The 11,065-nt window shown below is 41.7% G+C and overlaps 1 protein-coding gene across 1 annotated transcript in view; it reads right to left on the minus strand.

Moving 5' to 3' along the window:
• Nucleotides 1-5,814: 5,814 nt before the first annotated feature.
• NUP155 (nucleoporin 155) overlaps nucleotides 5,815-11,065 on the minus strand; it is a 46,548-nt gene continuing 41,297 nt past the window's right edge. The window contains 3 exon segments of the mRNA XM_014457042.2: nucleotides 5,815-6,038; nucleotides 6,641-6,747; nucleotides 9,535-9,671. Of these exon segments, the coding sequence (XP_014312528.1) occupies nucleotides 5,900-6,038; nucleotides 6,641-6,747; nucleotides 9,535-9,671 (383 nt within the window). The 3' untranslated portion in view covers nucleotides 5,815-5,899.

Genomic DNA, 11,065 nt, shown 5'->3' on the forward strand with positions numbered 1-11,065 from the left:
TACATTTCACATTTGTTAGCTGTTTACGACTCCCCCGGCACGAGTTAGTAAATTATAAAAAAGCCTCTCCCCCCCTACAATACTGTTCCCGTGGCCTCAGCGTCACGCTTTCTCGTCCTGGTTCCTACTCATCGGCTTCGCGTTTTTGGTTTTCTACCTCTTCTCACTATACAGCCTCCCCCTTGGCAACCGACAGCCCCGCCAGTCGCGGGTCAGGATTACGCAGTTGGCGGGTCTCCCGGCGCGGCGGTCTTTCGGTCCCGCCCCGCACGCGTGCAGGTCCCGGGGTTGCCTTTTGGAGGCCGGCGGCGGGTCGCCCTCGCAAGGTGATGGGGGTCGCCCCGCCCGCCCCGGATGCGGAGCGTCAGGTCGCTGTCCCAGCCGCGGAGGGTGCGGGGCGAGAACCCCCCAGGCCTCCCGGCCCCCGCCCCCTCTGCTGATGGTGTGACTGAGCCGCGGGGAAGGGCCCTGGGCACCATTCATCTAAAGGTTGGAGAACGGATGCTTCAAGTTCTCCCAGCGTCATGAACAGCTTACAGAACTCCTACTCGAGTCAGCACAAAAGTCTCCAGCGGAAACCATCCAGGAACGAGGAGACCCACACACGGTCCCAGTTTGCTGCGCTCCCGTTACTCGGGATGATCATGGGCGCTGCGGCACGTTTTGCTGGATGGCCGAAGACGTAGAGGCGTTGGTGTAATTCTAGGTCCACCGTGCCATACATTTACTTATTCTTTAAATATGACGGGAATAACTGCGATTTGCTAACATTATCGAATGTCTATAACGTGGGAGACACCATGCTAGGGACAAAGAGGGGGAGCCAATATTGCCCCTATTTATTTAAGAGATTTTTAGACACAAATCAGCGCAGTGATAAGTTCCAAGTAGCAGCATGCAGACTGCGTTTCCTCCACCTGCGGGGCGGGGGTCTGAAATAGCTGAGCTAAGGTTTAAACAGAGAGCAGTTCCATTAGAAGCAGGTGCATCTGGAGGTGCAGTTAGCGGCGTGGTTCAGAAGCCCAATGCGAGGATTGCAGACAGTTCCTAAGCCTCGGCCTCTCCTTCAGCCTCCCTGGAAGCTCACCTCTCCCCTTTTCTTTAAAAAAGAAATTTCTCTCTCTTTTTTAAATTAAACACGTTATTTACATTATTCTAATTCTTTATTGTTTAAAGTATTACATACAGTATTACATATGTCTCCCTTTTACCCCATTGACCTCTCCCTGGCCAACCCCAACCCCTATTTATTTATTTTTAAATCCTCACCGGAGGATATTTTTCCGTTGATCTTTTAGAGAGAGTGGAAGAGAGTGGGAAAGACAGAACTATCGATTGATGTGAGAGAAACACATCAATTAGTTGCCTCCTGCACGAGCCCGACCAGGGCCTGGGCCAAGGGTGAAGCCTCCAATTGAGGTACGTGCCCTTGACCAGAATCGAACCCAGGGCCCTTTGGTCCGCAGGCCTATGCTCTATCCACTGACCCAAACCGGCTAGGGCTGGACCCTCCCTTTTTAAAAACTATTTTTTAAATTGATTTTTATAGAGAATGGAAGGGAGAGGGTGAAAGAAATATCGATGTGAGAGAGAATATCAATCAGCTGCCTCCTACATGCCTATCAGTGATTGAGTCTGAAACCCAGGCTCGTGCCCTGATGGGGAATTGAACCAGCAACCTTTTGGTGCACGGGATGACGCCCAACAACTGAGCCAAACAGGCCAGGGCTCACCTCTCTTTAATATATTCTCATGAGTAAGAATGTAATGGAGAATACCAATTCTTAAGAGAATGGGAGCCCAGCTGGCGTGGCTCAATGGTTGAGCATCGACCTATGAACCAAGAGGTCAAGATTTTTTTTAAAAATATATTTTATTGATTTCTTACAGAGAGGAAGGGAGAGGGATAGAGAGTCAGAAACATCGATGAGACAGAGAGAGACATCGATCAGCTGCCTCCTGCACACTCCCCACTGGGTATGTGCCCGCAACCAAGGTACATGCCCTTGACCAGAATTGAACCCTGGACCCTTGAGTCTGCAGGCCGACGCTCTATCCACTGAGCCAAACCGGTCAGGGCAAGAGGTCAAGATTTGAATCCTAGTCAGGGCACATGCCTGGGTTGCAGGCTTGATCAATGATTCTCTCCCATGTTTACTTGGCCCATGTTAGCTTTTGAGTCTGACATGCTTGCTGTGGAGATTCTGGTGAATCCCAAGGTTCTAAGGAATGGTTTCAACAACCAGCCTTTGTGCAGGATGGGAACCAGGAAAGACGGGTGTTCTCCCTAGAGCAGCGTTGTCCAGTGGAAACGTCTACCAATGAGAATGTTCTAGGTCTGCTTGTCCAGTACACAGCCATAAGCTACAAATGATATCAAGCACCTGAAATGCAGCTAGTACAACTGAGACTGAATTTTTTTATTGTCATGAAATTCAAACAGCCACGTGGGGCTAGTGGTTCTTGTGATGCACGGTGTACCTTTACACTACGGTGTCGGGTGAATTTCCCGCCAAAATATAAGATGGCGCGGGCAATTATTTAGGTTTCCCGCGCAAAATCAGAGTTAGTTTAAAATGCCTATATCTTTTGAAGTATGGGTTCGCATACACAGGTAGGTATCTTTGTGAACGGCAAACAAACAAATATTTGGTAATACGCAGTTACAATCGGCCCGAGTTTACACGTTTCCCGCACTCCACCGCAAATCTATATGAACCGAGTTAAGACGGCTCCCGCGGAGTACGCGCAATTCACGCGAGCCGACTTAACTCGTTTCCCGCACTCCAAGTGTTTAAAGCTTTGCCATTAACGCGACTCAGCTGCAGTTATTCTCAGCTTCTGTCTCAGTTCAAAATTGCAAATCTCTTGGAGGGAACACGCAAATGGTGCAGTTTGGGTAAGAGGTTCTCTCCGGGATCGGCCAGCCATGGCTAGGATCACACAGTACAGAAATGGCTGCTGAGGGCTTGTCTGGGTTTCTGAGTCTTGGTGCATGATCAAGTCGGCCACAGTGGCTTCCAGCCCAAGGGAAGGAGAAAGAGAGCGTGCACAGTCTCAAGACCTGGGCCCAGAAATAACGGTTTTTCAGCTTATGTTGCTTTGGAGAGACTTAATTCTGTGGTCACACCTAACTGCAAGGGAGGTTGGGAAATGTAGGTTAGCAATGTGCCCTGTAAGACTGAAAAAATAATTTTAAATTTTTTTATTGATTTTGGAGAGGGAGATAGAGAGAGAGAGAGAGAGAGAGAGGGAGAGAGAGAAACATTAATGATAAAGAATCATTGATCAACTGCCTCCTGCACGCCCCACTCTGGGATTGAGCCTGCAATCCGGGCATGTGCCCTGACCTGGAATGGAACCATAACCTCCTGGTTCATAGTTCAACACTCAACCATTGAGCCATGCAGGCTGAGCTGAAAAAATGTTTTTTGGTTTTTTAAAAATATATATTTTATTGATTTTTCCACAGAGAGGGGAGAGGGATAGAGTCAGAAACATCGATGAGAGAGAAACATCAATCAGCTGCCTCCTGCATGGCCCCTACTGGGGATGTGCCCACAACCAAGGTACATGCCCTTGACTGGAATCAAACTTGGGACCCTTGAGTCCACAGGCCGACGCTCTATCCACTAAGCCAAACCAGTCAGGGCGAAAAAATGTTTTTAAAATGGGCAATTAGTAGTTTTGTTTTCTTATATTTTTATTGATTTCAGAAAGGAAGAGGAGAGGGAGATAGAAACATCAATGATGAGAGGGAATCATTGCTTGCCTGTCTCCTGCACATCCCGTACTGGGGATGGAGCCCAAAATCCAGGCATGTGCCCTTGACCAGGAATCAAACCTGGGACCCTTCAGTCCGCAGGCCGACGCTCTATCCACTGAGCAACCCGGCTAGGGCAGGCAATTAGTTTTTAGTACAAGTGGTTAGAATACAAAAAATAATAATACATATTTCCTGCCTTCAAGAATATCACAGGTTTGGTGAGGAGACAGATGAATAACTAGCAATGAGTAAGGAACATGCTGTACGAACTTAAAGAAAAGCATGGCTTAGAGCAGTATTTCTCAAACTTTAATGTATTACGAACCACCTGGAAATCTTGTTAAAATGTCGATTCTGACTCAGGGCGGGGGGCAGTGTATGCAGATGATGCCAATGTTGCTGGTCCTTGGTCCTGTCTTTGAGGAGCAAGTGATTGCAGATTCGGCAACACCATAGAGGGAATGGCATTTACACCACACCTTTGCTCATAGCATAGTGATTAAGAGACTTTCAGTTTAAGTAGACATGACAGAATCTTAAATTTACAGAATTAACCAAGTATTCATACATTCATTATTCACATTAAAAAATTTAATTGAAAATCTAAAAAATATGAGAGGTAGTTGTATATTTTAACATTCTAGTAAATATTATAAATTAGAGGTTATAGGAGAAAGGGAGCTAAATTCTAAGAGAATAAATATGTGAAGGACAACTCATGATCTTGGGGGAAAAATAAAAGTGGAAGGAAAAATATTTCCAAAATATATTTTAAAAATTGTTAGACATGCATTAGTGACAACAGAAAGAAGGCAATCACTCCTGGTAGCATAAACGTGAGGAGAGGAGTCTGTGTCTTAGTCCTGGTCCTCTTACCTCGTCGTTGCCATGACTTTGGGGCACTTGGTTTAGTTATTCCAATTTTCTTAAAGCCTAAAAACTACATTACTAACAACTCTGCTTTACATATTGTATGTCTTGGGTAAACTCGTGGGTGTGGTTACTGATGGGGGGGCAGGGGGAGGACTCTGATAGGAAGCACAATCCGGCAGCTAGTTGCATCCTGTAATGCAGTGGTACACAGCCTGACGTGCTGCAGGCCCAGTGGGCTGGTTAAACACAGAGAGCTGGGCTCCCCTGAATTATGGATTCAGCAGGTTTGGGAATGGGCTCAATAATCTGAACTTGTAACAAATTCCCAGATGTGCTGATGTACTGGTTTGGTGCACACTATTTGAGAACCATTATTCTAATAAAGTCAGTACTCACAAGGCCAAAGAACTAGGTCAGTGATGGCGAACCTATGACACGCGTGTCAGAGGTGACACGCGAACTCATTTTTTTGGTTGATTTTTGTTAAATGGCACTTAAATATATAAAATAAATATCAAACATATAAATCTTTGTTTTACTATGGTTGCAAATATCAAAAAATTTCTATATGTGACACGGCACCAGAGTTAAGTTAGGGTTTTTCAAAATGCTGACACGCCGAGCTCAAAAGGTTCGCCATCACTGAACTAGGTAGACACTAGGAAAAACAGTATCTCCCTGTATAGGTTTTCAAGACAGAACATTAGTTACAAGTTTATCACCTGCTCAAAAAACAAGGGGGTATATATTAATCTTCAAGGATTGTAACTGAAAAAATTAGTAGTTGGAGGAAATTTCTTTCCAAGGATAAACCCAAACCTTAATAAACTTTAAAGAGAGTGTGTGTGTGCCTATTTAAGGATTGTTGCAGAATCCAGTGTTATGCGAATGGCCTGCTCAGCTAGCCTATCTAAATTTTGCTATCAACATCTTTGGACTAAATTAAAAATGAATATTGTAAATTCAAAATTTCTGCCTGCAGTAAAATTCAAATTAAGAGTTTCTAAATATGTCCTATCCCTGTGGAAATAAGAAGATAAAAATCTTAACCTCAATTGTTTTTTAACCTCATTATAAAACAAAGTAGTAAAAAATAATTCATCTGGTAAATGTGTTGTTTGTAGACACTAGCCATCTATTGAAAACACATTTCTATTAAAATTGTTCTCAATGTCTTAGATTTAGAGCACTTGATATCTAAACCACGCTGAGATTTTATTTTACAGGTCAAAACATGTGGATAAAAATACATTAGGATAATTAATGAAGCCGTTCTAATTTAGCCTGAAGAGACTTGAAATTCCCTGTGATGGCTTGTACTTCTGTTGACGGGCTCATAGACTGTAGCTCAACCAGGTAACCACAAATAGCATCCAGGCAGAGATTTGTAAATCTTCTCCTGCAAGGCAAAGACACCGCATCAACTCTGTGCATTTACACACATTCCTTCCCTCCAACTTCTGTTAACCTTATTCACCTCCCCCACAGAAGCGCAAGGATCATGCCATTTAAGTAAATGGCAAACAAATAAGGAAACTCGGGGTAGGTGGATTACCACACAACCACCATTTTTCTTTTAAAGATGATTATAACTAAGAGGCAGTAAAGGATGATTCCATAAATGAGTATTTTTTACAATCTTTTGGCCTTTCAAACAAATATACCTTAAAATGGCCAATAATATCACATAATTAAGGACAGTCATAATTTAACTGTCCTTGGTCACTAATTCAAAGCAGAAGGAATTTAGAAGTAGTTCATAAATTATATTCTTTCACTTGTAGAAAGAATTCAAGATACAGGTTGAAAAATGGAAAAAAACTCTAACCTTTCTTTCATATATGCTGATTAGTATCATTCAAATAGTTCTCGTTAACATAAAAAGAGCTTAAATCTCTTATACTTCTTTAAAATCACAGTATCTTTCCCCATTCTCTCCGAATTTGTTATCCAGGTATTTATTAGAAGCATTTAATAATGCAATATCTAATTCATAGTTACCTCTCACAATTTAAAACCTGGCTAGGATTCTCAACATATCTGGTCAATAGTACATGTAAACAATCCAAAAGGTGCAGTGGCTTCTTCATTCTGTTCCAGAATGGATCCTATATAGAAAATATACATTGTGAGTTATAAAGCAAACTGTCGACTGCTCAACCATTTATGTTAGTTAAAACAGCCATCAGAGTCCAAGGCAAATCATGTGGTTACTAAACTACTTTCTGGTTATGATTAACATTTGAACAATATTGAAAACTGCACTGTGATGTTATTTCGAGGAATATCGGATGTATCAGTCTACTCTGTAGAGCGTGTACTAGTAAATGTCCTGTTTAGGAACCAGAGGTGAGAGAAACAACCATCTCTTCCTAGCATCTGTGACATTACTTTTACTTTAACCTATGCAGACTTAGTCTGATATTGTAAATGAGAGACTAAATTAGTAGTCAAAGAATCTTAGTTCTAGTTCTGGCTTTACCTGTTAACTAGCCATGTGAGTTGAGCAGATTATTTAACACTAGAGGCCCAGTGCATGAAATTCATGCACTGGTAGGGTTCCTAGCAGCTGCCGGCCAGGTACTGCCTTCCCCAGCCACCTGCCTCCGCCACCACCAGCCTGGGCCTCCCTCCCTTCCCCCAGCCAGCCCCGCCCCCTCATCAAACTCCTGGTGGAGGGGACAATTTGCATACTATGCTTTTATTATATAGGATTTCTGCCCTTGTCAGATGCAGTAGAAAAGGGGATAATACTACTTGCTCATTTCTATCACACATTCATTGTGAGGCTTAAATGAGATACACAAATACCTTCTAAAGCATATGGACATTTTTATGATGCTACTATAAAAGACATGATCTAGTTCACAAGGTTTTATTTGGATCTTTTATCATAAGACAAAAATTACAAGGTATAGTCTAATAACTGATTTTCAAACCATGTGTCACAATGCTATTTAGTCAGGGGCACTGACCTCTTTTCCCTTAGACTGTCAAACAAAAAAAATGACAACAGTCAACACAATAGCCATCTGGTGTGCATGCCCTGTCTTGAACCATAACTATATAGGTCATAACAGAGTTTCATCTTATTGATCATGTTGCATAATAAGGTTGCATCTGATTGGTTAATTCTTGGAACCAGAAATCTTTATATACAAGTATAGGCACCTGATTTTTTTAAAAAGTCACTTTGACCCCACCGGTGGTTGAGCATTGATCTATGAACCAGGAGGTCATGTTTCTATTCCCAGTCAGGGTACATGCCTGGGTTGCAGGCTCAATCCCTACTGGGGGGTATAAAAGAGGCAGCTGATCAACGATTCTCATCATTGATGTTTCTATCTCTCTCTTCCTCTCCTTTCCTCTCTGAATTCAATAAAAACATATTAAAAAATTTTTTAAGAAGTCATGTTGGAGCAAAAGGGTAGGTAAGTACTATGATTATTTTTTATAAACCAATAAAAATGATCAGATTGGTAAAAAATATTTTTTGGTGTGCTGATGAATTTTAGAAATTCGTTTTGTGTGCCAATGAGATGAAAAAGGTTGAAAATCACTGGTCTAATCAGTGAGAAGGCCCTTTAAGCACTAGTATTTAGATGAGGTTTCAGTTAATAGAGCTGAAAGGGTTAGCGAGGTAGCTTAACTAGGAAGGGTTAGGGAATGAGGAGGGTCCATGGGAGAGGAAGACAAGATGGAGACTTGAAGACGCCAGGGTGCTTATTTTACTTGTACAGAGGACAGAGAAAAGCCACAGGAAGAGGGGGTCCAGGCAGATGGAAACATTTCTGGCCTGAGCAATTAAAACAGCCATAAACCAAGGACAGACAGGGTAGTTCTGGTCTGAGCAATTAAAACAGCCATAAACCAAAGACAGACAGGGTATCTCTGGCCTGAGCAGCTGGGAGATCTAAGGCAAGTCCAACCAGCAAGATAAGGGGGAGAGAAGGAGGGAGGCACCACGTGGGCTTTGAGCTTTGAGACTAATACCATGGAGCAGAATGACCAATGAGGAAAGCAGGGGCATCCCAAATTAAGGACAGGGACCAATAAAAAGGTCAGATTCAAACAAAGAACTGCAGCATATATTAACTGGAGACAAAGGGACATGAGGCGGGATTTTCTGAGTTTCCCATTAGAGAGAGAGAGCAGGCTTTTCCCACTGAGGGGGCCTCTCTCCATGGGGGCCCCTTTGGGGACACCCAGGCCCAGATAGAGTTTGTATCTGCTTCCAATAATAAACTTCTACATTTTTTAATAAAGAAGCCTTTTTGTCCACGAGTTTATTCTTCAAACTTCATGAGGACAAGAACCCCCTGGAAGAAAAGTCTGCACCCCAAACCCCACATTTCAGTTATTTCCTTTAAAGTACATGATGATTCTTTTTTTTTTTTTAAAATATATTTTATTGATTTTTTACAGAGAGGAAGGGAGAGAGATAGAGAGTTAGAAACATCGATGAGAGAGAAACATCGATCAGCTGCCTCCTGCACATCTCCTACTGGGGATGTGCCCACAACCACCGTACATGCCCTTGACTGGAATCGAACCTGGGACCTTTCAGTCCGCAGGCCGACGCTCTATCCACTGAGCCAAACCGGTTTCGGCAGTACATGATGATTCTTAATGTAATGTGTTTAGCCTATTCCAAGAGTAAAGAATTTATTATGTTAATATTAAAAAAAATTTAGTTTTTATCATGATATATAGCAAAGTCACTCTCATTGGTTTTAAAAGTATGAATTATGATAATTTCTGATACTAAACCAATGAAGAAATTTCTGATGTATTAGATTATGAGAGACTTATACACATGCAATCAGAAGACGCCACTCCTATATCTAGAAAAAGTTACTGAACTTTAAATAATTTTAACTTCATATTTTCCTTACCCGTGACTTGAACAAGTGATCATAGACGTCCAGCAGCCGAGGTAAGGGCACTCCAATTTCATTCATTGTCTGTATTACAAAACCCACATCCCAGTTCAAAGTACAAACTTGCTGCTCTAAGAACTGCACAATAAAGTCTGGGGAGGAAAAAAGATCAGATCAGGATGGTTAACTCTTTCCCCAGCTTTAGGAGATGTGACATATAACCATGTGGAGGTTAAGGTGCACAATGCCACCGTTTGATTTAATACATATATAATGTAAAATATTTACTACAATAAGGTTAGTTATCACATGCTTCATGTCACATAATTACTTTTGTATTGTTGTAGGATTGTTAACTCTTGATATTAAAAAGTAGGCCAACCCAGAGACATGGAAGCATGGAACAGAGTGTGGAATCTTGGAGGGAAGGGTGAGTGGGCAGGCGGTAATCAACCAAGGACCGTGTATGCATATATGCATGGCCCATGGACACAGACAATGGGGTGGTGAGGGCCTGGGGTGGGGGTGGAGGCAAGCTGGAGGGGGTCAATGGAGGGAAAAAGGGGGGCATATGTGATACTTTCAACAATCAAAATTTATTAAAAAAAAAAAAAGGCCTTATTTATAAATGAGCAGTTTATAAGGGGAAATCCTTTAAAAATCAAATTTCAAAAAAAATTTTTGTAATAAAAGTAAGACCTTTACTAGAATAAGCAGGTCTGTAGAGATGGAAAGCAGATCAGTGGTTGCCTAGGGCTGAAGAAGTAAGAAGCAGCTGCTACATGGTTTCTTTTTAGGGTGATGAAAATGATCTAAGTTTAATTGTGGCGATAGTTACAAAACTCTGAATACGCTGTAACCATTGAATTATACACTTTAAAGTTATTAAGAAAAAAGTACATTTAGTAAATTTGGAAAATACTGGAAGGTACAAGAAGATAGAGACCATTCACAACCCCACTATTGGAGAGAACCTACTGTTGACATTTCTTTAACATATTAATGAAATATCCTCGATTTAACAGCTTTTCAGAAAAGAAAGGCTACTGCATCCTACTTCAGAAATATTAAATGTTTTTAAAATGCACCTCCTCCAACTCACAAGTTATTTACTTTGATCGTTTTAATGTGCTAACCCGTTTTCACTTTTTACTACCTGTCATATCATAAGACATAACAGTAACATTCAAATTCATATCATGATACCTGAAATCTGAGACCTACCAATGTGAGTATCCATGGGTAAGAGAGTCACTGAAAAGGTGCCGCTGGGCTTGTGTCTCCCCTAGAATTTACCAAAGATTTCGGATAGGAATAAAAATTCTAAAAACTCCAATCTTGTTCTAGTGTGGAGCCTGTTTGCCATTTGACAGAAAAAGGAAGACCTCTTCCACCCTACACTTAATAGAGCCCGAAATTAAAAATCGGAGTCAAAGCAGAAATACCCTCAAAAGGAATTGTGCAGAATGTGGCCTTTTTAGTATTAAAATTGTCGAGTTTCATATATTTACTACCTTCTCTTTTCACCTATATATATATATATATA

Source organism: Myotis lucifugus, unplaced genomic scaffold (genome assembly GCF_000147115.1).
Source record: "Myotis lucifugus unplaced genomic scaffold, Myoluc2.0 scaffold_68, whole genome shotgun sequence".
Lineage (NCBI taxonomy): Eukaryota > Metazoa > Chordata > Mammalia > Chiroptera > Vespertilionidae > Myotis > Myotis lucifugus.